Genomic DNA, 27,093 nt, shown 5'->3' with positions numbered 1-27,093 from the left:
TTTGTTTTGGACACATGGAAAGCAGCAAAGCACGAAGGTAAAAGACTGGAATCTCTGGGATCAGACCTGACTCATGCCCTACACATGGCACTCATGTGTGACCTTGGACAGGTGCCTGAACTTCTCTGGGCCTCTCAACACTCCTGTGACAGAGGTGCTGTTTGCATCATACCATTTTAAAGATGAGAACTCAGAAGGTTAAGTCACTGGCCCAAGCTCACGAGGTTGGTGAATGGTGGGTCATTGCCTGGAGTCCAGGCTGCTCTGAATGCAGCGACTGAGTTCTCTCTGGTCAGCGCTGAATCCCGCTCTGGGGGAGGTTCTAGTAGCATCACCCTGGTCAGTTACATCAGTGCCAAATGACGCCTGCCAGGCCCACAGGTCTGACATAATGTTTTGGTGACTACAAGGCCACCCCCCCAGGTCTGATGGTATAGCAACGTGAGTACAAGCTGCATAATACCAGAAGGTTCGGCCAGAAGCAGCCATGAACCCCTGAACAGGATGAGTGGTGGGAAGGAACGGGGCAGGTTCCCAGCCCTGTCATTCCCCAAGACCCAGGGCAACTTGGGAGCCTGGTTCCCTGAGGGTCAAGGCCGGCTGTGGTTTACCATCCATCCCACTGTACAGCTCCCACGCCCAGAAGGCTGTGGCCAATGTAAGGCCTGTGGGACACCACACTAAAATAGTTGGGCAATGAGCCACTCTGGGGTTGGTCTTTTGTTTCCACTAACTCTCAGGGACATGCGTGGATTGATAAGACAGCCCCTGCCCTACAGGAAACAGGGAGGCAGCTTAACTTCCCAGGGCTGCCAGCACCATGTAGACTTTCTTGGTTTCCCGGCCGCTCTGAAAATTAGATGAAAGTTAGAAGTGCATCCCCAGAAAAATGCACAGACCAAGTTTTATGCACAGTCAGAAGACTCCTGGACTCTCACCTGGAGCCCCACCCAGCAATCCCAAATTAAGAAGTAAACAAAAGAGCCGACAAGCATTTTCTCTGAGCTTTACTTGGATTGATTCCTTTAATTCCAGCACCACCTATCTGAGCTAGGCACAATTATCACCCCCATTTTATAGAAAGGAAAACTGAGGCTCAGAGGGGACATCATCTGTCTAAGGCCACACAGCTGGGAATGGGTGTATCTGGTTTCGGATCAAGGTCAGACAAGCCGTAGCTCTGTTCCTTCCTCTCCCCCATCTTGGCCTCTGGCTAGTGCTGGCACAGCTCTCCCCACGGGGGAGGCTGCATCTCAGGCTGGAGCAGCCTTGGGATGCTGCCCGGCAGGAGTGAGGACGATGCATTTCACAGGGCCCCCAGCCCAGGAGCGGAACACGTCTGCCATCAGTGACACAGCTCAGCTCAACTAGGGAGACCTGTGCCTGGCCTTGGAACTTGATGCTTGCGAGCTGTTTGGAGGCTTCCCTGGACGACTAAACCAGTGCTTGTGGTCCCCCATGACGAGGATGGTACAGGACACAGGCCAAGTCCTGAGCTGGGTACAGTCTCTTGGACAGACACAAGTGGGACTCCTAGTTCAGCAGCCCTGGAGGGGAGAGCAAGAATGGAGGCTTCTGCAGCCAGTTGTAACCGCTCAGGACAGAGACTGGTGCTTTTCATGGATTATCGTGTTTATTCCTTACGCAAACCTGATGAGGTGGAAATCAACAGAGAGGTGGAGGCTGGGCTCAGGGATCGGCACCTGGGCCAGGGTCTCCCAGCCTGACCTTGGTGGATGGGGGCTGCGTGCCCAGATGGCCTAACTCCAGAGAGTGGCCCTTGTCCTCTGATGCTCTGCTGCCCTTCGGCTGGGGGGTGTGGGATGCAAGGGTCCTCAACTCCAGTATAGTTGTGCACCCTTGAGCAAATCCCCATGTCTCTGCATCCCGACCTTCCCATCAGCAGAAGAGGGCGCCCCTGTGTGGCTCTCAGGGCCACTGGGAGGAGGAGCCAGTGGGAGAACTCATGTCACGGGGCAAAGGGTGGGCTTGGGGAGGGTCGGCTTGTTTGTGCTTGCTTCTGGGCCCTTGCTGCTGCCATGAGGGACTTCCTAATGTGGCTGTACCCTGTCTCACCCCCTTGGCCCTCTGTGCCTAGCACAGAGGAGGTGTGCAGTGCAGTCAGTGTCTGTTGGAACGCGTCAATAGTGAAGCGTCTGGAGTCTGGGGTGCCTAGGCGTCTGCAAGGTGGACTGAGGTCATCATCCCCTCTGACCTTGGACCAGTGGAGGGTGGGCCACCTGCCGCTCCCCCCGCCTCCAGCCCACATGGTAGGGAGCACAGAAGCCACAGCGGCTGTCCCCCGTCCCCAGGGCCCCAGAGCCACGTACCCTCGGTGCCAGCTCACAGCTGAAGGGTTCGCTCCTCGCTGTCGTTTTCACTGTCTTCCAGCTGCTCCAGGATCTCGTCCAACACCACAGACCGCTTTTTCTTCAGGGGCTCTGTGGGAGCCCAGATGGCAAGAGAGGAGAAAAGAACAGCCGAGATGGGTGGAGGGGCAGGAAGAGAGAAATGAGAGAGAGGGAGGGAGGGGAGATGAGCACCACGGGGTGGGTGGGGGGACAAGAGAGGAGAAATGGGAGAATAAAAGAGCAGGAGATGGTGGGAGAGAGGAGAGAGGAGACGGAAGCAATAAGAAAACATAAGAAACGGGGGAGAGAACCAGAGGAGGGATGAGAGACGGAAAGAGAACGGAGGAGAGACACACACTGGGTTAGTTTCCAGCTTCAGCACGGGGGAGCCGCCTGTCTCAGGGCTCCTTCTTCCACCCCCTCCCCATCTTCCACGGGCAGGAAAGGGAGCCCTTCAGAGAGGGAAGGAGGAAGGCTCCTGTATGAGCTACCTCCTCCCAGCAGGTCGGAGGTTGGCTGGGGTGGGGGGAGCTGAAAACCTCCAGAGAGGGTGAGCCAAGTGCTGGGCAGCAGCTGGGGAAACAAGGAGCTACTATTTTCTTGGAGGCCACTGACTCTCGTGGTGAAGTAAGTGGCTGGTATACAGTAGGTGTTCAGTAAGTGCTGGGTGAACAGATGCAGAGCTCAAGGATTCCAGAGGAGGCATGGAGGGAATGACAACTAGAGGTGGCTTTGGAGCGGAGGGACTTGGGCTTTGAAGAATGCAGAGGAGTCCTCCGTGAGGGGACAGAGGAGGGGACAGAGGCCCAGCAGGAACAAAAGCAGGGAGACATGAACGGGCGTGGTGGGCTTAGCCACATAAGTGCCTCCTGGGCCCCGAGCACTGCCCATAGAACACCTGCTATGTGCGACGACAGTGCTACTCCCCTGAGCAGCCTCACAGGCAGGGAACTGAGTCACAGACAGGTAGGTCTAAGGTCACCCAGCTGGGAAGTGACGGAGCCAGGATTTGAAGCCAAGTCACACCTAAGCCCAGGGTGTTTCAACTTTTCATGAAAGTCTCCAGTGCCAGCCAGAGAACGGTGTCAGGAGAAGGGGCGCTGGTCCCCTTGGCCCTCTAGGAAGGGAACGGGGTTGGGGAAAGCTGGGCTCTGGGCTGGCCTGCTCTGTTCGTCCCTCTGCTAGTCTAACCACTCATTAATGGGCAGCCTCACTCACAGATAAGGTGTGATTTGTGCAGAGGCAACTGTCCAAATCCCCTCCCCTTCCCTGGTTCAAATACCTCCTCCTCTGTGAAGACTCCCACATGGAATAAATCACCCCGTAACCCTTTGCCTCCATCTCCCTAGAGGGCTGGGAGCTCTCTGTGGGCAGTGGCTGCATCTTTTCCACCCAGCTCTCCCCAGGCCTGGCACAGTGCTTGGCCTGGGGATGAAAAATCTGTTCTCTTCTGGGTGGTCTTGGGCAAGTGACTTCACCTCTCTGAGCCTACTGCATCATCTCAGTCCTCCCAAATCGATCCAGGCACTGGTCCCTTCTCATCTCCGTTGAGTGTGCCCCTGATCCATGCACCTCTCACCTCCTCACCAGGACCCCTGCCCCCTCATCCCTCTAAAGACTGTGTGTTGTGTCCTATCACTCCCAAGGAAGAACCCCCAAGTCCTCAGGAGACATCAGTGGAGGTGGCCCAACCCCCTTCCTCACCCAGGCTTGTGGACCTTGCTGCTCCTACCTCGAGACTCTACCTACAGCGCCCACATCTCTCTGCATCCCCCCCAGTTCCAATGGCCCCTCCTCTAGGGGCCCCTCTCCACCCTCCAACCCCTGCTCTGCGTCACAACACTTCTGGCTACCGATGCTGTGGCAGGCATTTCTTTGTTTGGGACGCTGTCCTGCTCATCACTGTGTCCCCGGCCTTAGCACACTGCCTGGTACCTGGCTCATGAAATACTTCCTGAAGGGGGAACAGAGTGAACGGAGCTGCAGGGAAGGGGACATGATAGAGCCCGTCTGCCCCACGGGGAGGGCGAGGAAGGTGTGGGAGGCGTCTGCCCGCCTGGGGAGCTTCGAGGCCTGGCAGCTGTACCCATCATTGTTATTCACGAGAAGGAAGAGGGGGACAGGATGGAGGGGGCGGGGAACTGCTGGCCCGTGGCTCAGACGCGGGCTCCCTTTCCTTTCTCTCTCCCTGCTCCATGCTCTTGGTTTCCTTACAATCGCCAGGCTCTGGAGGTACACAATGGCTTCTGGAAATTGAATTTGTGGCAGGTAATAGGAGCCGGGAAAGAGAAGGGCAACAAAATAGGGCCTGCAGGCCTGTCACTGACGTCCCTTCCCAGCTGCTGCCATTGGGGGCCACGGCTGGCCCAGGGTCCAAGGGGTGGCCAGCAGCCGTAGTGGCAGCTAATTTCTTCACCGTCACAGAATTTTTTGTCCTCACACAGGCTGACCACAACTCTGAGAGCCTGGCGAGGGGGCGAGTTTTATCTGCCTTCATTATGTCAGCTCAACCTTTAAAACACATCTGGACTCAGAGCTCTTCCCCTGGGCCCCAGGCAGAGCACTGGCATCTCTGGCTCTCTCTGGCTTCCCTCCCAGAGTCTGGTCTCGAATAGCAGCCAGAGGGACCTTGGTAAAACCCACACTGGAGCATGTCATTCCTTTGTCCAGACCCTCTGTGGTGCCATCTCACCTGGGAAAAAACTAAATCTGTTACATTAGCCACCAAGGCCACAGAGCAGGCCCCCATGTCACCTCTCTGAACCTACTGTTACCACTCTCCCCCTCACCACTCCGCTCAGCCCCTCGGACCTCATCCTACCTCGGGGCAACCACCACTCCCACCTCAGGGCCTTTGCACCTGCTGTTCCCTCTATTTGGAATGCTCCTTCCTTGGGGAGCACTCAGGGGCCTCATCTTTTCAGTGAAGCTTAGCTGACCTCCTTATTTAAAATTCCAAGCCCCACCAATGTCCGCTGCCCCACACTTCCTAGCCCCCTTCCTGTCCACCTCCATCCCCAGCACTTATCCCTATCTACGTCTTACTTTTCCACTCTGTCTGCCTCCCTCGCTGGAATGTCAGCTCTAGGAGGGCAGGGATCTTGGTTCTGTCCACTGCTATATCCCCAATGCCTAGAATAGCTCCTGGCATATGGTAGATTCTCAACAAATGTTTGCTGAGTGGCTGAATGAATGAATGACAGAAAATTGAGGGTCAAGTTTAGGTTGCTGAAATCCAAACAGAAGGAGAGACAAGGCCCAAAGCTGTCTCTAACAACCTGCATTCATGTTTTCGTTCCCTCCCACAACAGGGGCTTGCTCTGGGCTGGGCATGGTGGTGAATGACACCAGCTCAGTCCCATCTAAGACGTTCCTGTCCTGGGGGGAGATCGAGAAGGAACCAGACAACTGCACCCCAGGGCAGGATGAGCACTGTGATGGGGGAGGAACCTGCTCCATTGCTGGGCTATTGGGACAGCTTCCTGGAGGGGGTGACACCGTAAAAAGACTAGAATCCAACTGACTCTCAGCTCAGGCCATCTCCATGCTGCAGTATTGCTGACGTACTCTGTCAGGGAGCTGTGTGGGTGGCTTGGTGGCACCTACCACCCTCTGACACCTCTCAACCTCAGCCCAGGCCCACAGAGCACAGCTTCACTGCTATAAAGACTCATGAGCCAGTTTTACCTCCAGCCCTGTTCTCCATTCCTTCTTGTATGGCCCATTTTCCTCTGAATTACCCACCTTTAACAAATGTCTCCTCCCCTCTGGTATTTAACAGTCATGGAAAGAGCTGGACATCCTGTGAGGCAGCGGAGGCACTCCAGCATACCTCCAGCCCTGTTCTCCATTCCTTCTTGTATGGCCCATTTTCCTCTGAATTACCCACCTCTAACAAATGTCTCCTCCCCTCTGGTATTTAACAGTCATGGAAAGAGCTGGACACCCTGTGAGGCAGCGGAGGCACTCCAGCTTCTATCTCAGGAAGCTCAAATTCTCGATACCTGCAGAGGCAGGCGTAGTAGAAGCAAAAGAGCCGGGTTCCAATCCTGGTCCTGCCCCTCCCCACGGTGGGATCTTAGGCCAGTAATTCCACCTCTGGGAGCCTCGGCTCCTCTTCTGTGATATGCGGCTCCTGGAAGCCCCAGGAATAATGGAACCAGACCATGACATGTGGATTCACTTTGTAAGCTGTGGGGTGCTCAGACATTTGACAGGTTATTGCTGTTCTCTGCACCTCTCGTTCATCTGGCACTAACTGCATTTGTGTGCATTTTTACTTGTGGACATGTCTTTTTTCAAACTGATTTTTAAGCAGGTAGTGTGAACACAACATGTGTTCCAGAGGTACCAGAGAACATATGGGAAAGGAACCCTCCCTCCATGGCGGTGCCAGGGTGGGGGGTCCTTACTGCACCAGCTCGCCCAGGAGATCCCTGTGGCTAATGATGATGGCTTAAACTTCTGGTGTGCCACTGCATCCCTTTCTCATCTCCCATCTGTGCCAGGCACAGGGGCCAGACAGTTGACCAGGGGTCCAGCCCAAGGGGCACCCCCCACGCACAGCCCACCCTCAGAACCTTTCAGGGAGCAACCCAGAGGGCTCAGGACACAGCCAGGTCCCTGAGGGACTCTCTGCCACTGAATGTCCCCAGGCCTGCACTGGCCCTGGCTCTGTGAGTGGTGGCTGCATCAGTCTTACTGGCTGCTGTGTCCCAGGTCCTGGCACATAGTAGGTGCTCCGTGATCACATGTTGAATGTAAAAGTGAATTAATAACTAAATGAAGAAATGAAACAGCTGCCGTGGGGATAGCAACAAGAAGGTGACGCTCTCCTTAGCAGACCTCCAGAAGCAGAGAAGCAGGGAGACAAAGCTGACAGCCTGCTTGGAAGTCAGCCCCGGCCCTGGCACCCCCCACCATGCACCTGTGCCAGACTAGCGTGGTGGGGGCTTCCAGGATAGTATGTGAGGGTGTGGTTATGGGGTCACAGAGAGGCAGAATAGGGAGCAACTGAGAAGTCATCTGGCTGGGGAAACTGAGGCCCAGAGGGAGGGGCATGCAGCTGGAGAGGGGAGACAGGACATAGGACAGGTGCTTTACAACATGCAGCGTCCCATCGGAATTTCACAGGTGCCTTTCAGGAGGTGGGCGTCAGCACCCCCATTTTATAGGTGGGAAAATGAAGGTGCAGAGAGATGGGCCCATGTGAGGTCCCACAGCTAACACGTAGCAGCCCATGGACTCAACCTTGTCCAAGCTGTGACGTACCGGGTGGTACCTCCTCAGGGGCCCTGCCTCGGAGGGGGCCACAGCTGGAGTCACTCAGGAGCCTGTGACAGAACCTGAGGTTCCCATGTCTGGCTTTAGGATCAGACTTGGCTTTCACATTTCCTAAACTGTGTGACCTTGAGAAGGGCACATACACTGTCCAAGATTCAATCTCCTTCCCTATAAAATGGGAGGAACAGGTTGTTCCTCCACCCTTTCCCTTCTCTGTGGCACCTTCTCCTGATGCTCAGGCCTGGCTTATACGGAAGCCTTCCCTGGCCATCAAGAACAGAGGGGGCTCCTCCTTCTTAGGAAACCCTCCCAGGGTGCCCCCTCCTTCTCCTTAGTCCTCATCATGACCACGGTCAGGAGCTGACACCATGGCTCTGGGTTCCAACATGGCTTCACCATGGTGATCTGTGTGGCCTTGAGCAATGAACTTTGCCTTTCTGTGCCTCAGTTTTCTTCTCTGCAAAATGGAGATACTATTAATATCTGCCTCATGGGGTTGTGGTGAGGCTCAGAGGAGTAAAAAGGGCAACACCCGGGCCCTGGTGCTGGGATCAACTCTCGTATGACCACCACTGATATGAAAGGTGTCGATTTCACATACACGTCTCTCTCTGCCACTGGGGCAGTGAGCGCCAACAGGGCAGGGACTCTGTCATGTGGGGCTGGCATATGACAGGTGATTAATAGCTGTTAGGTGAATGAAATGATTTGGTTCATCAGGGCCACAGGCGTTGTGATCCTCTCTGTCCTGGTCTATGGTTTGGAAAATGGAGGTGTGCAGGTGCCTGCGCTTACTTGCTCCAGGAACAGGGACATGGAAGGCATGTGGATGACTGCTAATTCTGTGGCTGTGGTCAGGGCCACAGGCGTTGTGATCCTCTCTGTCCTGGTCTATGGTTTGGAAAATGGAGGTGTGTAGGTGCCTGCGCTTACTTGCTCCAGGAACAGGGACATGGAAGGCATGTGGATGACTGCTAATTCTGTGGCTGTGAAAGCCAGAAAATCTGGGGTACCAGCTCTGCCACTTACCAGCTGAGTGACCTCGGGCAAGTCATTTCAGCTCTCAGGGCCTTGGCTTTTTGTCTGTACAGTGGGGACAAAAATAGGACCCATCTCAAAGGGCGGCTGTGAGGATTAATGAGTTCAGGGATGGGGCTCGGCACTCCTGAGGGCTCACTACTCAGGGGCCATCACTGCCCTCCTGAGCTGGCTCAGGTCCACTGCCAGGTTCAGGTTGGGCCCCCAATAGCCCCCTGCTGAGAATGCATCAGGCCACGAGTCCCACCAAATGACACCCAGCACCCCCCGCTGGCCCCGCTTCTGCAAAGAGCACCCTGCTTGCAGGGAACAGCTGCTGAAATCCCACTTTCCCAACATCAAAAGCCTCAGTGGGTTTTCACCAAACAAACATAATGCAGAACCGGAGAAAGGTGTAAAATAAATAAACGAAACAAGCTGTGCATTTTCTTTCAGTATTACAGCTGCACCCGAAGATAAACAACAAGCGAATGTCACCAAACATCAATACCCGAGAAATTAACTTGACAAAAAGCTCAGCCGTCCCCCAACAACCCCCCAGTTCTACCCCCCTCCCCCCCAACCTCCAACCACCATTTTTGCATTTCTGGAGTTCCCACCTAATGATTTTATTTTTCAATTAATTCCTTGACAGAATGCCAGCCCGCGTTTCTCCCTTCCTGGCTGGCGCTGTCGGCCCTGCGTGGAAGGCACAGGCGGGCAGAGAGAAAGGCGCGGGCAGGGGGCGGGGGGCTGTCGGGAGGACAAGGGAAAGCGCTTCATAGGGTTTTGTTGCGGAGGCAGAATGTTGAGGAAAGGCAACCCGGGGACAAGAGCGTGGGTGATCGGGGGAGAAGGGAATTCTGAAAGGAGAGTCCTGAGAAGGGGCAGGCGTGAAGAGCCAGGGCGGGGAGGAGAGTTGGCCCAGGAAGCCCAGGGCTGGGTTCTGAGCAGAGGCGTGCAGTGCTGGAGCTGGGCTGCCAGGATCAAACCCTGCTGCTACTGGCTGGGCAACCCCGGGCAATTTGCTTCACCTCTCTGGGCTCAGTTTCTGCAGTTACTGAACAGTGATAAAATTTACAGTGCCCAACGCCTAGGGTGCGGAAGAGTATTAAAGGAGAGAATATGTGTAAGGCCTTCGCAACAGTGCCTAGCACATAAAAAGCACTCACTACAGGTTAGCCACTCTTAGTGCTGTTAATAGGATCTATTACTGAGCACACGTAGGCAGGACACTTCCCTCCTCTATATAACAGACAGCGCAATACCAGCCCTAGACCAATGCAGCAGCCATTGTCAGTGCCCACCTCCAGTGCCCAGGGCTTCCTAGTGGCCACAGGGGCACTCATGACCCTGGCATGGGGCAGGCTGGAAGTGCCAGGAACATAAGTCCCCAGGAGCAACCTCCACCAGTGAGGGGGGTAAATGGGAAGCTGGTAGATACACATCCCGGTTTCTTTGCCTCCTGGGGGACAGTTCTGAGTGTGTGCCCACAGCTCTCGGACCGCCCCAGTGGGCTGGAGCCCCAGTTTCCCACCATGGGATCTGGCCTGGCTCCTCTGGTGTCCTCCCATTCCCTCCCATGCTTCCTGGGATCACCTCCCAGGCACCTGCTGGGTGCCCAAGTCCCTGTCTCAGGGGCTGATTCCTGTGGAACCCAAACTAAGAGGTGACCGAATGGGATGAAGTGGGGCCGCATGGCATTAGCCCACTGAAGAGCACTGGAATTTGCTGGCATGATTCACCACAGTAAGAAAACCAGTTACCAATATTTAAAAACAGGAAGATGCTACCCAAGAATTTGCAGCACTAGTTCCTTCTGAAACTGGCAGGTCTGGCTTTGCCGGCTGGGCTCCCATCCCTCTTAGAGGTAACGAAGGGGCTGTATGCCAGCTGCCCCTGGAGATGGGAGGCCTCACTTATGCGCATTTTCTGCCTGTTCCTGGAGGCCATGGAGTTTGCTGCTCCCCAGGAGAAAGGATAGGCAAGGCCTTGGCCAACTGTAAAGTGCAGGCTCACGTAAGGCTTTCCTCTTCTAAATGTGTACCAGAACTGACTTCAACAGGCTGGGGGGAGGTGGAGGGGGAGCAGGGATGCGAAGGGGGTAGGGGGTTAAGGGAGTGTGGAGGGCAGGGTTCCAGGCTGGGACAAGGAACCCACAATCTTCAGACTCAATGGCCTGCTGTCCTGGGCCATTAGGGACAGCAGCAGCCTGCAGTCCACCCTTGGGGAGCATGAGAGCACCAGAGACACATAATGTGGATACTGGGTGGGGCCGGGCATCATGAGGCCGGCTAAGCCAGACCCCCACTTCAGCTGCTGGAGCCTCTGTCTGGGTCTCTCCTTGCCCTCCCTGGCTCCAGATCTTGCAACCCCCATGGGCAGGGACCTCAGATACCCTGATAGGTTTGCAACCCAGAGATCTGTTTACAGCATACTCGATGCTCATGGAATAAAGAGCACTGTCTCTGCCGACCTTGGGGACTTCCAGCAGCTGCTTAACTCTGTACCTCAGTATTCCTATCTGCTAAATGGGGACAATACCTGTTGTGCTTCTCATGGGGGCCTTAAAGTTTCCCACCTTCAGTCATTCATAGCAAGTACTTACTGAGCATATATTATATAACGTGCCAGGCGTGGGGCTGGGGATACGGTGGTGAACTAAACCCCAAAAGATAAATGGAACCATCAGCCATGATGTGCCATGCTGGGGCCCAAGGAGGGCAGGACTGAGGTGTGATCTGCCACTTGGTGGTCCTGCCTTCTTGGTTACCCGAGTTGTTCTTCTATAGACATGCAGGACACAGTGGCAGCGCCCACCACTGAGGGTTTGATGCTACAAGGCATGAGAGCACTTAGCCCAGGGCCTGGGATGCTGAGGAGCCCAGCACATGTGAAACATAACAAAGTGTCCTATGAGGCACCCCAGGGGAACGGCAGTGCCCAACAAACAGAGAGTGCAGCCCCCCACGGTGAGTGTCCTATGAGGCACCCCAGGGGAACGGCAGTGCCCAACAAACAGAGAGTGCAGCCCCCCATGGTGTGGCTGCGGGTAAGAAGCAGGGATGACTCCCAGGCACCTGCTGGTTCTAGACAGCAGGTTGGGTGTGGACTTTTTTAGAAACCCCATGAACTGGGTGACCTCACTGGCCCATTTTTCAGACAAGGAAGCAGCTAGCTGCTTGAGGACTCTGGGAAAGTCATGTGACTGCAGACTCTCCTAGTGGGGCCTTGAGCTCAGATCAGGCTGGCTCTAGGGCCTTCCAGTCACACCACAGCAAAGCCCAAGGTCACATGGCTCAGCTGCCTGCCCTGCAGTGGGAGACACCAGCCCAGCCCTCCTTGGAGAGGAAGGGCTCAACAGGAAAGGGGTGGACAGACCCAGGTCACGTACCTGCATCAGCAATTTCCTCAAAGGCCAGTGGTTCTCAAGCTAGACACCAGATAGAATTAGCTAGAAAACCACTGATGCCTGGGTCCTATCTCCAGAGGCTCTGATGCATGCAAATGGCTTGGAGTAGGCTCTGGATATTACAACTGTTATGATTACTGCTGTTATTAATTGTATTGCTAAGGTCTCTGGCTCCTTGAGGAGCAGAAGACTGTGGGGTGACCCGGCAGTTTGACCTCACTCTGTGATCTGGGCATCCTGGTGTCTTGTGTATGCGGCAGTTCCAGGCAGCTGGACTGGCCATGCACACCCCCACGCACAGGGGTTGGTGAAGGCACTCCAGCCTGGATTATCAAGGATTTATCCCTGGGCAATGGGCGAAGGCTGAGCCTGAGGGCTTTTGGCTTGGTCCTGTACGTGTTTGCATTAGTTACAGATCTAGAAAACCTCTGCCAGCTGGCAAGAATGGGGAGGATCCAGGTGAAAATGACTCATTGAAGAGGGAAAAAGAAAAAGAACCAGGAAAGGTTGGGAGGCGTCCTCCACTCCCCTGCCTCAGGCCTGGAGGGATGTTTCAATTACAAGGGACTTGGTCCCTTGGAACAAGCTCTGGGTTGGAAGCAGAGGCTGAAAGGGAAGTTACCAGGCTAAGGTAAAAGAATGTCTGCACCTGGATCTGAAAGTGCGAAGGCCTGATGGGGCCAGAGAGGAACAGGGTGAAGTCAGAGTCTGCGGGGGATGATTAGAGGGAGGGCTGTGGAGTGCAGCAACAGGGAAGCCCACACTTCATACAAATGGGCAGCCGCTCCTCAGACCCAGCTGCCTGTGGGATGTGGGACGAGGGTGGCCAGACCTAATTTTTCAAGACAGGTCAGAATCTTGATTTTCTTTTTTTTTTTTTTTTTTTTTTTTTTGTCCTTTTTTGTGACTGGTAAGGGGATTGCAACCCTTCCGCGCTCAGCCAGTGAGCACACTGGCCATCCCTATATACGATCTGAACCCACGGCGGGAGCGCTGCTGCGCTCCCAGCGCCGCACTCTCCCGAGTGAGCCACGGGGTTGGCCCTAGAATCTTGACTTTCGAATCCAATCTTCCAATTGCAAACTGGTGGCAGTTAATTCAAAACCAGTTTTTGTAAATGTCTTGTAGGCAAAATACAGATCTGTGTCTCATCTGAGCTGATGGCTCGCCAGTGTGGCCTCTGATCTATTCTCTCTCTCTTCTCTGTCTACAAAACCTACTAGTTCCACTTGTGGTCATGCAGCAGTAATGAAAACCCTGTCTGTGTGTTTTCCTTGGATTTCTCTGGGTTGGGCCAGCCGACAGTTCAGAAACAAAACTGGCCACCCCCTACCACTAGCCACAACCCTGGAGGGAAGCCCACCCTCCTCCTGCCCCTATTTCAAGCACTCTGGTCCCCAGGCCCCCAAACCCTCGTCCAATCCTGGCCCAGCCCCTGCCCCTCCCAAGACACTCTGAAATTCTCCTTCTGTCAGTTTAATTCCGTGATCGATGAGGAAGAGCAGGAGAAATGGCCCGGCACAGCTGGCTTCCCCGTTAGCCCTAGCAGGGATTCCTGGCCTCACTGGCGACGGCTGAGTGAAATGTTTGCAGAACGCAGAGAACACAAGTCAATAACAATTTAGCTGGATTGGGAGCAAGTACCTTCCCCGCACGGACAGCTGCTCCCAGGGGAAGGGGAAAAGAGTGTGCAGGATATTGCTGAAGCACTTGGAAATATTTCCAAAACACCACCCGGTGAGGCTTGGGGCGTGGGGGGTGGAAGGAGGGAGGAGAAAGGGGGATGACCAGCGACACCTGCTCCAGCCTGCCTCCAGGACACCCATGCACCTCTGCTGGGAGAAGTGTTTGGCTCTCTGAATGTGGCTACCCCACCCCATGGCCAGCCATTTGCACCCTGGCTAGCAGCTGCCACCTAGGAGCTGCCTTGACCAACAATTCCTGCTTCTTGATTTTCTTTCCTGTGATTCTGCTTCCACCAGCTGGGATGGCCGGGGGTGTGTAAGAAAGAGTGTGTCTTTAGCCAATGTCAACCTCTCTCCTGGTACCACTGCCAACGCGACCAGGAACCAGTGAAAAAAACACACCTCCCTGAACAGGGAAAGTGACCCATTTCCAAGAGGGCAGGGATTAAACACCTCCTGCACATCCCCATGCCCTACACACAGTCTTGGCCTTTCCCTGTCAATACCCTTTGTGGCAATCTGGGACTGTCCCCTTCATCCGCCACTTGCCGGGGCCTTCAACACTTTCAGAGGAGCCAAGTCTTAAGGAGAAAATGAAAGAGACCCAGATGAGACCCTTTGTGGCAATCTGGGACTGTCCCCTTCATCCGCCACTTGCTGGGGCCTTCAACACTTTCAGAGGAGCCAAGTCTTAAGGAGAAAATGAAAGAGACCCAGATGAAGAAATAAAAATGGGGAGCTTACAGAAAACCCCTGTCTCCAGGCAGCTTCAAGGAACCATGACAAAGGGATATTTTGAATAATAAATTCTGTGACTTCACATACTTGCTTGAACTTTCCTGACTGTGATTTTTAAAGCCCGATGATTATGTTTTCATGGCCAAGATCAAGGAGGCCTATTTGCAAGGGTTGACGTGGGGATAACGGGCTCTCTTGGTCCCCAGTCTTTTGAAAATGTGCCATCCTATGAATGATTAAGTTATGGAGGGGTGGGGAGTGGTGTGTGAACTGTTACGGGCTTTAAATATCATCTCTATGCTGATGACTTCCAAATTTATATCTCAGCCCAGACTTTGCCCCTGAGCTCCAAACTCATAGATCTATCTGCTTGACATCCTACGGAGAGTCCAAATAAGTGTCTCAAACCCAGCATGGTCAGCACTCCCCAGCCCACCCACCTGTTCTTCCCAGTGTCCCGGGCCTTGCTCACCACACAGCACTACCATCCTCTGAGAGACTCAGAGCAAAAACCTAAGCAGCAGCCTTGATTTCTCTCCTGCTGTCCAGAAGCAAGTCTGGCAGGCTCTGCCTTTACCAGAAGTGCTCAATGCACTTTCTTTTTTCCACCCCATGGCCTTGGCCCCAGCCCAGGCCACTGTCCTTGCCTGGACGACTACAATGGAACTCCTATAATGGGACTTCTGTCTACATTCTCGCTGTTCTACAATGTGCCCCCATACAGCAACGAGGATGAAGTCTGAGGTTTGACAGTGTAAACTGGATCTTGGCAATACCCTCCTTAAATCTTCCGGGGGCTTCCTGCTGCATCTGGAATAAAAGCTGGGCTCCCTGCCAGGCCAGACAAGGCCCCATGATGAACCCCTGCTGGCCTCTCCAGTCTTGTTTCTCCACCCTGGACCTGCTCTCTAGCCACAATGGCCTGCTTTCAATGTGCTTCTGCCCCAGGGCCTTTGCACCTGTGGTTCCTGCTGCCTGGAATGACACCCCTCCCCCACATATTTGCCTGGCTGTTTCATTCAAATTACATAGAAACACTGACTCCTCAGAAAGACTTTTTCTACCCACTATATTTGAAATCTTTCCTTCCCCTCTCCAACCCTGAAAAGCATATTACGTTATCCTTTCTAATTTCCTCCCCAGAACTTATCATCAGAACATTGCTGTTCTGCACTTTCTTTTTTAATCATGTTTCTCCACTCACATATCAGCTCCCTGAAGGCTTGCCTGGCTGGTTCATTCAAATTACATAGAAACACTGACTCCTCAGAAAGACTTTTTCTACCCACTATATTTGAAATCTTTCCTTCCCCTCTCCACCCCTGAAAAGCATATTACGTTATCCTTTCTAATTTCCTCCCCAGAACTTATCATCAGAACGTTGCTGTTCTGCACTTTCTTTTTTAATCATGTTTCTCCACTCACATATCAGCTCCCTGAAGGAGGGTCCTTCTCTTTTTTTTCAATGTTTTGTCCTCAGCACCAGCGATGACTTGGTAATTAGGTGATCAGTGAAGAACTGTCGAATGAATGAATGAGAGTAAGTGAGAAGCAAAGCGACAGGGCCTCCTTTCCTGAGAAAGCTGGACTTTTTAAGCAGAGGACTCTCGTTGTGGGGATTGGGGGAGGGGGCTTTTACAAAGCGTACAGTTATGATGCCTCTAGAATCCTATGCTTTTTGAGAAAGGGGGGTCATGGTGGGAAGAATTAGCCACCTGTGGCCTGTGGATAAAATAAGGGCAGCCATTTCACAAGGCCTAGGGGCTGCAGACTTTTTCTGTGAAAGGTCAGATAGTAAATATTTTTGGCTCACGGGCCATCAGGTCTCTATCCCAACTTCTCAACTCTACCCTTGCAGTGAGAGAGAGTGGCCATGGGCAGTATGTCAACAAATGGGTGTGGTTGTGTTCCAATAAAACTTTATTTATAAAAACAGACTGCAGGCTGTAGATTGCAACTGCTGCCCTACCTGGATTAGGAGCCTACATTTGATAAAGGTGGGGCAATTTGGGACTTGGGACACTGGGTATGATGAAATAGCTGTTCTGCAGTGTCCACAGCTGTGTGCCCCCAGGCCAGTCGCCACAATGCTCTGGGTCTCAGTATGGACCTCAGTAAAATGGGCATGACACCTCTGTCCAGGGAGTCATGAGGCTAACATGAGATCAAGTATGTAAAACCGCTTAGCATTGCTCCCTGTGGACAGTAGGTCCCTGATAAAGCTCTCTCCCTCTCTTTCTTTCCTTTGCAGCTGACTTGATCTTTAATAAATCATGTGATTGCCTCTTTTCAGACTGGAGGCACAAGGTTAGGCATGCCTGGCTCCAGTGCACACCTCCCTCACTGCGGAGCTGGAGCCTACTCTCTAGTTTTACTGGGCCCTGGTTGCCCTGCCTGTGGGGTGAGTGGGAAGATGAACGAAGTTAACACTTGCATAGTGCCCAGCACGTGTTAGATGCACAATCGGTTCATTTTATTCATCCCATAAATGGCTACTGAGCACCTCCTCTGTGCTAGATGCAGGACTGAGACAGAGTGTGCCGAGAGGGCCTTGTCTCTTGGAGGGTACAGCCTTATAGGGACAAGAGACCTTAATCACACATGTGAACACGGAACAGCAGATTGTGACGTTCAAGGAGAATGAGGTGAGGGAATGATGAGGGATTCAAGGTAAAAAGTGTGTGTGGGAAAAGCCACATCTCTGACATGCTGGCTGAGACCTGGAGGCCAGGGGAGCTGGGGGTCAGCTGGTGGAACAAGGGCTCCAGCAGTCAGGCTCCTTCCCTGTCCCCTGTGAGGCTGGGAGGACAGCTTTGTGCTAGAGGCTAGTGACGATAGGGACAGCCATCTGCCTGTGCCCAGAGACAGCTTCTCCAGGTGCTCTGCTTGTGGATCTTCCACCCCAGCCCAGCCTGGCTCAGGAGGGAGAAGGAGCCAACACCAGCCACTTGCCATGCTGGTCATGTCTGCGCTCCCAGCACCGGAGGTGAAAGGTACAGTTGCTAACCACAGCCCATCAGTCCTCCCCAGCTGGAATAAGACAACACGGGGAAGCAAAGCCACGCTCCCAGCCAAATAAAAGCCTGTTTGCCTGGGCCTCCCTGGCTGTGAGTGCTCTAAAACAGAGGGTTCTGCGGGCGGATTTCTTCCGTACCATTATATTCCCTTGGCTGCACTTGCAGGTACCGTGGCCTGCCGAGGCCCTGAAAGCTTCTCCATGCCGTGACCCTGCTGGTTTGTAACACACTCGGGAAGAAAAGGACACAGCCAGTGGCAGACTTTCCTCTTTCTTCCCTCCTTGCTCTCTCTTTTCACACTCCCACATGCAAGGTGCTGAAGAATAGCACTTCACCTACTATGGGGCTGCCAGGTTGGAGATGAGAAATCTAATTCTTGGTGGAGAAGGGAGGTAGGGAGGGAGGGAGGGGGTGCAGGGCAGAGGGCAGGGAGGGGCAGGAGGAGGACACGGGAGAAGGGGAAGGGTGGTTTGTGCAAAATGTCTTTCTATTCCTTTTCGAAACCACCTGTCTGGCATCAAGGTCTCTGCCTACTCAGGGTAACTTTTAAAATCACTTTCAAAGACCCACCCCCCGATTCACTGTTTGACTTGACGGGTGTTTTGTAAGCATCAACTTTCAAGGCAAAATACAGGGACAGTGGATAACATGCATGAAGGCTCCACTTGGGGGGGAACCAATAAGGAACCTGGATAAGCAGCGAGCTCTAGCCTGGGTGCTGATCACACTGAGTTCTTACAGCAGCCCTGAAAGCAGGGCATTACAGTTGCCGTTTAAGCAGTGAGCAATCGTCATTGCTGCTGTAGACTAATAAGCTCCTACTATGTGTCAGGCTCTGCGCTACATCCTTGAGACACAGGAAACCAACTGGCAGGTACAGCCAGATGAAAACACCCTGCCAGAGCCATGCTCATGGTACTCATTCTCCTCATGCCCGTCTCTCTGTCATTACTGACCAGGCTTATAAAATCCAGGGCTCTTTTCTCTGTCTTGTTCCTCTACCAGAAAGCACCCTCCCTGAGCCTGGCTTGACAGCAATGCAAGGAAAGAGGGGAGTGCTCTTCGTAGCCCAGAAAAGGAAGAATTAACAATAATGGTGCTGATCAATAAAAGTTTGTGTCCCATGCTCACAGTGCCAGGAGCTGTGCCATTCCCTTTACAGGCATCCCCTCCTCTGGGCCCCACAATTCCCTTAATGCGGTGGGCACCCTCATCCCACTGCACAGACAGCAGGGCTGAGTGACTTGCTAGAGGTCATTGTGTGGGTACAGGGATACACGCTGGGGTAAAACGTAAGGCGTGGCCACCCAGACCCACTGACATCAAGACTCAGACCAGCAGCAGGATGGTTGAGAGCACAGGTTTGGATCCTGATTCTGCCATTAGTACCTGGGTGCCGGGTACAGGGATACACGCTGGGGTAAAACGTAAGGCGTGGCCACCCAGACCCACTGACATCAAGACTCAGAACAGCAGCAGGATGGTTGAGAGCACAGGTTTGGATCCTGATTCTGCCATTAGTACCTGGGTGCCCTTGGGCAAGTTACTTGCCCTCTCTGTGTCTCAGTTTCCTCATCGGTAAAAACAGAGGATAATGACAGCATGTGCCTCCCAGGATTCAGAGGATTAATCCCTGTGAAAGCCCATAGATGACAGCATCTGGCTCTGAGTGAGACTTAACAGATGACTATTGTTATACTAACAATCAGTATTATCTAGATTGAACTGCAAATTGGGATCTAACCTTGACCTGGGATCCTCAGGGGAGATGAGACTGGGCCTGGGGGCTGGGAAGCTCTGTCCCCACCAGCAGTCTGTCTCTACAATCCCTCCCAGGTTAGTGGTGGGGCTGTTTAAGAAGCTGAGCCCCAGGAGCAGGGGCAGACTCAGGGTAACTCATACTGGTTGCACCGGCTACAATAAGGGCTTCAGCTGGTGCCAAAGCTCTGCTCTATGTGCTCCAGCTACCTCCCACTGCCCCTGAAGGAGGCTTGTTGGCCACTGCGTCACCAGAAAGCTACCTGCCAGGCCCTGCTGAATGGCTAAGAGGCCTGCCTTTCATTTCATGGCCCACATTCCACAGGGAGCCTTTTGTCATGGCCTTGGAACTTGGTGGCCTCCACCTGAGATATGATTGCCTTCCTGGCCAAGTTCAGGGCTGAGGCCAGAGCCAGGGGCGGGAACTGGGCACAGATTCCACCTGCCCTTGGAGTCTGCTAGGGACCTGGAAGCTCTGAACAATGTGGATTTCAACACAAATGAGATGGGTATTTTTCACCACAGGGAAAGGGCACAGAGGTGGGAGGGGTCCAGCCAGGAAGGCAGGAGGCTAGAGCAGCCCTATTCCAAACATTCAGGGCCACTGTGGGCACCTCCTGCTTCCCAAAGAGGTCAGACAATGGGTGTGTCAGTGGGTGAGAGGCCTGACATTTTCAGAGCACCTGTTCTGTGTGTCAGACACTCTCCACGTATCATCTCACTAATCCAACCCAAGTGTCTTGCTTACTAGGGAAGGACAGATTGAGCTGTCATCTGGGTATGAGGTGCTGTATCCAGACTGTACAAGTTCAAACCTTGGTTCCACCCTTCACTACCTGTGTGACCTTGGGCAAGTTACTTCATCTCTGCAGGCCTCGGTTCCTTCATCTGTAAAATGGGGAGATGAATGGTGCTTACCTCATAGGGGCATTGTGTAGATGACATGAGGCCCTGTACTGCAAAGGATTTAGAAGAGCACCTGGCCCCCAGTAAGTAAAAGCTGCTATCAGGGCTTTGGTTATATCCCTGTCACAACAACGCCAGAAGGCGGTACCCTTGTTAACAACATTTTACAAATGAGGACACGGAAGCCCAGAGGGCACAATGGCTAGTCCTAGTACATACAGCCCAGAAGCGGAATCCAGGTCTTGCTGAATTCTAAGTTGACGCTCTTTCTCCTAAACTGGGGGCTCCTAACATTCTGGGAACCATGGTTTCTAGAAAATCAGGTGAAAAGAACAGATTCTCTTGCCAGACACGAGTGCACATGCACATGCACACAGATGCATGTACACACATACGTGTACACACGTGTGCGCAAAGGCACGCACCATATGATAACATTTCCTGTACTCACAGCCCCTCTGAGGCCAGCCGTACTAGGACCCGTGAATACAAAGTTTCATAAACGCTGGGTTAAAAATTCCTCGTCTTGGGCCGGCCTGGTGGCGCACTGGAGAGTGCGCCGTTTGGGAGTGCGGCGGCGCTCCCGCCGAGGGTTCAGATCCCATGTGGAGACCGGTTCCCGCTCACTGGCTGAGCGCGGTGCGGGCGCAACACCGAGGGTTGCGATCCCGTTACCGGTCAGTAAAAAAAAGACAAAAAGGAAAAAAAAAAAAAAAATTCCCCGTCTTAAATCTTGCCATGTTCTGGGAAGAGCATTCTTTTGTTTTCAAAGGATTATCACATTTCTTTGGAAAACAGTGCTGTACACATGCAGGGGCTAACTCATTTCAAACTCTGTGGCTCCAACATTCTCGGGCCACCTTCTTGGCTCCTCTTCCTGGTCAGACAGGTGAGGAGAGAATGGAGGTCTGACACTCGGCTGTGCTTACCACTGACCCCTGCCAATGGGTCACATCAAAGATCATATCATGCATCCCTGTTCCCTTTGGGGCTGCTCCTGACCCCAGGAAAACATGACCCCCATCCCCAGCCACATGCACTGACACTTGGGGGTCACCGTATATGCTGGATATTCTCTGTCTGGTTTTCCCAGATCCATCCTCTATCCTTCTCTGTTCCAGGAAGGCTGATCCCTGCAGACAGCATCAAGGGGCAACCTGGCCTCTGGCTGGCAGATGGGAGGCTGCAGCAGGAGAGCAGAAGGTCACAGGAAAGAGAACAGGAAGTGTTTCTTCCCCAGCTCCCTCTCTGCATGGGTGCCGTTCTGGCAGTGGCTGTGTCCACCCATGCTACAGTGCCCACCAATGGCTGCCCCCAGACTCACCCTCACTGGACTCCAAGGACATCACTTCCTCCCCCTGCACCTTCAGTCCCTGGATTGGGGACAGCTCCTCACTGTCATTCATCCTTGGGAGCCTCAGTGTCCTTTGCTCCATCGACACTGCACATGCCTGTTAGCAGCCCCTGCATCGGGCTCTTCCTGGGGTGAATTCTGTGCCAGGCTGGCACACCCTTGGCACTGGGGAAGGGTCTTTCACCTTTGACATATTCAGTTAGCCCAGAGCTCAAGTCCCCTGCCAGGAGCCGGGAGGACAATGTTCTTTCAGATGGACTCAAAAGGGGTCAAAATACATGGCATGACTCTGACACTTAACACTAACCTTAGGGGCCAAATCTCAACACTGTACCTTAGTTTCCTCATCTGTAAAATGGGGACAATGGAATAGGTACACCACAGGGCCTTCTATGAGAACATGCAGTGTCAATCCTAAAGGGCCATGTGGTGTTACCATTTGTTATCCTTCCCCCCACTTCTGGAAGGGACCCTGTAGATACTGAGCTCATTCATCCCAGATTTCACAATGGCCCAGGATCTGCTTTTCTAAATGGGTTTGCGAGTATAATGCAGTATGCCAGGGGAGTGGGGGTGGGGGGGCTCTAGTCAGTCTGGAGTTCTAATCCGATCTTTGCACTTTCTAGCTGAGGGCACACAGCACTGCCTGCAGCTGCTGGGGCTGCTGCGAGGGCAGCCCCTGCACATGGTAAGTACTTAATCAATGTTAGCTACCATGACTCGGTCACTTCAATGCTTGGTTGGCCTCAGTTCTCTTAGCTGTAAAATGGGGCTAATCATTCCCATCCCATAGGGTTGCTGAGGAATTCACTGGAAGATGTAAGCAAATATAAACTATTGTCTTTATTACTATTGGGTCTACGCCTGTCTGGACCTTGGCCTGCAGGTGATAAGTGGCCGTGAAGACAGCCAATCCCACAGAAACGCTTCAGGCTGAGTCTTTCCCCTGGGGTGAGGCAATAATGCTGTCTTTGGAACTCAATTTATTGAAGGGGCTTCTCTCCCATGCAGGGCAGAACTGCTGAGCCTGCACTCCTCAGCAGCCCCGGGGTGGGGGGTGGGAATGCCAGGGGAGATGGGGCCCCCACCTCCACTGCAGGGAGAGTCCGTTATACAAACATTTGCCGACGGGTGCATTTGGGCCTGTCAATGGCTATCGATAAGGACAGGTTCTCTTTCTGCACATCAGGATTTGGAGACTTACTGAGTTGTGAGCTTGCAACTGTGTATTGAGCCTCTGCTTCACGTTCCCCTGGGCTCAAACATTCCCCAGCCTTGGCCTAAGGGCCCAGCATGTGCCAGACACTGTGCTAGGCACAGGGGACCCAGAGGCAAACTGATCACCTACAGAGATGAGCACAACACAATCTCCATGTGGGGGAAGTATGGGTCCAGTGAGGATAACTGATTATGAAGAAATAAATTACATCATGGCAAGAAAGTATAAAAACAGGCGAGACAACAGAGGACGGAGCAATTACTGATTGGGAGGAGGGGAGAGGGAAGGCTTGCTGGAGGAGGTATCATTTGAGCTGGGTCTTGAAGGCATTTACCAGATTAAAAAAAAAAATTGAGGGGCAAGGCATTCCAAGAGGGAACAGCATATGCAAAGACAGTCCTCCTTGGAGTTTTGGGAACAATGAACTTTGTGGGAAGTGTGGTGGGAGGAAGGACTGGTCTGGAAAGACCACTGGGGTGGGCAGGGGTTGTGTTGTGAAGGGCCTGGTTGACTGACTACAGTCAGAGGGCTTCAATGCTGTCTCTGGAGATCTGCATACATGTGTGGGGGATCAGTCTTGCTCGGCTGAGACCCTACTTCTTAGAAGCCCTGCTTTTTAGCCCCAAGCAAGACCAGTGAGGCCCAACTGGGAAACTCACATCTCCATAAGGGAAACCGTCCCCACTGGCCAAGATAGGGACGATCGCTCCTGGTTCCAGGTCCCATTTCTGCACAGATGAGTGGGAGGAGGGGACTTTGCAGCAACTCTCCCCCATCTACCCCAGGGGACACCCTTGGCCTTCAGCCACCCTGTGGGGATGGGGACAGATGAAGGGGCAATGGCAGATGCTTAGAGTAACATGGTTGGTCCAGGAAAGCATCCAAGAGCCACAGATCTGAGGATCAACTAGGTCAGGAGGGAGGCAGTGTGCCACCAGAGATCTCAGAGTGCATGGGTGACGCCACGGAGCCTGGCTTTCCCAGGCAGCTGGGTGATCGTCACCAAGCCCAATGGCATACAAAGTGGGTAGGCAGCCAGCCGCTGCTCTTTGCTGCCTTCTGGGATGGGGGTGGGGGGCATGGAGACAGGGTGCAAGTTCAAGTCTCCCTTGATTTCCCAGGTGAGGGGCACGCACTGGACAGACAGCACGGGCCCAGTGTGGGGCAGTCCTCAGGGCTCTCCCACCCCCTCCTTGCCTGACATTCACAACCTCCTGGAGAAGACGACACTCCGTGTGACCCACCCCACCAACCTCTCTAACTTCATCCACCCGCTTGACCCCGTGCTCCAGCCACACTGGCTGCCCCGTTTCTCAAACACATCAAGCTCGCGCCAACCTCAGGTCCCCTCAGCTCCTGGCCTTCTGCTTGGGCAGCACATCTGTGGGTGCAAATGTCACCTCTGTAGTGAGCCCTCTCAGGACCATCTGATGAGGCAATATGCCCCAGCCTCCTCCACCTTGGTGTGGGACCCCTGCTTAGTCACTGCAGCACCCCTAGCATGAGGACACAGCACGTGCTCAGGATGTTCTGGTCATCGACTGAATTGTCATCAAGGCCACATGACACCAAAGTGTGTAAGAGGTAGAGTTATACCAGCATCAGGATCCTGGCACTGAGTGGACGACCCTCAAACAGGGTAAGTGAGGAAGGTCTAGTGAAGGGGGCAGGGTGGAGGGAAATCAGTGAGAATGTGGTCTCCTGGGCTGTCCTCTGGGAGGAGCCGTAGCATCCCGGGGCAACAGGAGCAGACTCTGGAATCTGGACAGAGTGCACTGTGTGGAGGGGGCCAGTGGGCTCAAGCTACGGACTCGGCAACTTGGCAGGAAGGGAGCAGGGGGATAAATACCCTGACCTCACTCTCTTCCTGCCAGCTCTCCCAATGACCCCACCCAACTGCAAGCCGAAAGGGCATGGGAGCCCCGCTGATGCCGTCTATACAGGTCAGCCTCCTGGCACGAAGTGAGAGAAGAGGATGGAGTGCAGATGCGGAGGGGCTAACGAAGGGTGCCCAGCACAGGGCTGGCAGGGGGGACTCATGCCCCTATGCCCCGCAAGTCAACGGCCATTCTCTTGGCAGCCCCAACCACCTCCTGCCTTCCCCAGGGGCCCATGAGTCACGCTGAAAGACAGCCCCGGACACCACTCCTACCGTGGAAGTGCTCAGCCGTCTTCCGCCGCAGGGCTTGCAGGGTCACCTCGGAGTCAGCCCACTCCAGCACCAGCCTGCGACCATACAAGTGGGTGCTGTGACAAAGGGCATTGAAGGCTCTCTGCAAAGGGACACACAAGAGAGCACATTAGGTAAAGCAGAACCACAGATACTCATTTTGTCTTCCCCATGCCTGCTGGCATGAGGTCCAGGAGCCCAGGGCTGGCCCTTGTGACATCTGATCTGTAGCGAAGGTTGGGGGAGCTGCTAGGAACATCTATTTAATTAGTGGGTTATGTTCCCAGGGAGGGAGCTGCAAGTGACGGAGCAGTCAATATATCTGCCTTCTGGACCATAATTGGAGCCTGGGCTGAGGCAGTCGCCTTATTTCCCACGTTGCATTCTATCTGTGGAGGGTGACCCCATTAGCGGGGCTCACCTCCCATCCGGCTGTCAGCAGCTGCAGCCATGTGAGAAAGCCCAGCCATCAAGCTGCTAGATGACAACCGTGCAGACCCCTAGTCATCACTGGGAGCCACTCTCCTTCGCTGGCCCGGGTGAGTCTGTCCCCTCCTCACTGGTCCCCTGCCCCTCCACTGGCAGCCTCCACCCTATCTGTGGAGGGTGACCCCATTAGCGGGGCTCACTTCCCATCCGGCTGTCAGCAGCTGCAGCCATGTGAGAAAGCCCAGCCATCAAGCTGCTAGATGACAACCGTGCAGACCCCTTGTCATCACTGGGAGCCACTCTCCTTCACTGGCCCGGGTGAGTCTGTCCCCTCCTCACTGGTCCCCTGCCCCTCCACTGGCAGCCTCCACCCCAGCTCAGCAGCCCGCGGCCTGGCACACGCTCTTCCCTCCCACTTTTTGCTGTTCCCAACATCTGCACTCTGCCTGGTTCTTTTTCTTTTGTAACAGCTATATTGAGATATAATTCACACACCCAACAAGTCACCCCTCTGAACTTTATGACGCAATGGTTTTTAGTGTATTCACAGAGTTGTGTGATCATGACCATATCAATTTTAGAACATTTTCACCATCCCTGAAAGAAACCCCACATCCTATAGTTATCAATCCCTAAACCCTACATCTCCCCCAGCCCCTGGCAACCGGTAATCTACTTTCTGTCTCTGTGGATTTGCCTATTCTGGACTTTTCATATGAATCCTATAGTACCGGCCAGTTCCCTCTTAAACATTGCTAGGTCTGAAGCTAAATGGCACTGTGCAGGAATGCCCAGTCTGACTTGATGGACTCGTCCTGAAACACTCCCACAGAGGCCATGGAGCTTACTGGCCAAGGGCTGGGACTCTGGAGTTGCCCTGTCTGGCCAGGGTGGGCCCTGCACTTCCTAGCTTAAAGATCTTGGGCAAGTTAAAATAAATCTTCCTGGCCTCAACTTCCTCATCTATAAAATGGGGATGTTCATATACGCTGATCTAAGAGTCCTAGAAAAGATGAAAAAGAGATAACAGAGCACCTAGAATGGTGTGGGGCACACAGTAAGCACTTGGTGGACGCTCATTCTCCTTGCTGTGTTTGCACAGATGTAATGCATGTGAATTCCTTGCTCTCAGCAGAGTTCTAGGTAGGCAGTGAGTTTATAAAGGAATAGGCTCCAGCAGCTTGCTCGTCAGCACTGGACAGCAACCGTGGCCAAGGGAGCCTCTTCTCTGCTTCTGGGATGCAGACCACACCAACGTGAATGAGAAGAGGAACTGTGGGGTTTGCCCTCTCACTTCTTTGATGCTGGGAGACACTGTATAACTAGAAGGGTCTGGACTGGAACCCATCCAACTCTGCGCCTCAACTGCAACATGACTGCTACGGTTGGGCTGTGTTCCCCAGAAGAAGATATGTCGAGTTCGAGTCCTAACCTTGGCAGCTCTGAATGTGACCCTACTAGGAGATAGGCAATTGCAGATGTAATTAGTTAAGATGAAGTCATACTTGAGCAGGGTGGGCCCTAGCCCAATGTGACTGGTGTCCTTAGAGGGCCATGTGAAGACAGAGGCAGAGACTGGAGTGATGAGTCTACAAGCCGAAGAACGCCAAGGACTGCTAGCTGTCACCAAAAGCCAGAAGAGGCATGGAACAGATGTTTTCCCTTGGAAGGAACCAACCCTGCTTACACCTTGATTTTGAACTTCCAGCCTTGAGAACTGTGAGACAATACATTTCTGTTGTTTAAAGCCACCA

General features: G+C 53.5%; 1 protein-coding gene across 1 annotated transcript in view; it reads right to left on the bottom strand.

The window, feature by feature from the left end:
- Positions 1-992: 992 nt before the first annotated feature.
- The window catches only part of RBM19 (RNA binding motif protein 19), a 150,142-nt gene continuing 124,041 nt past the window's right edge, over positions 993-27,093 (bottom strand). The window contains exons 22-24 of the mRNA XM_008577257.1: positions 24,893-25,013; positions 2,331-2,441; positions 993-1,547 (exon numbers count right to left, since the gene is read on the bottom strand). Coding sequence (XP_008575479.1) covers positions 2,344-2,441; positions 24,893-25,013 — 219 coding nt within the window. The 3' untranslated portion in view covers positions 993-1,547; positions 2,331-2,343. The remainder of the gene's footprint in view (positions 1,548-2,330; positions 2,442-24,892; positions 25,014-27,093) is intronic.

Source organism: Galeopterus variegatus, unplaced genomic scaffold (assembly GCF_000696425.1).
Source record: "Galeopterus variegatus unplaced genomic scaffold, G_variegatus-3.0.2 Scaffold1471, whole genome shotgun sequence".
In the NCBI taxonomy this organism is placed as follows: Eukaryota; Metazoa; Chordata; class Mammalia; order Dermoptera; family Cynocephalidae; genus Galeopterus; species Galeopterus variegatus.
This window is presented reverse-complemented; position numbering and strand designations above follow the sequence as displayed.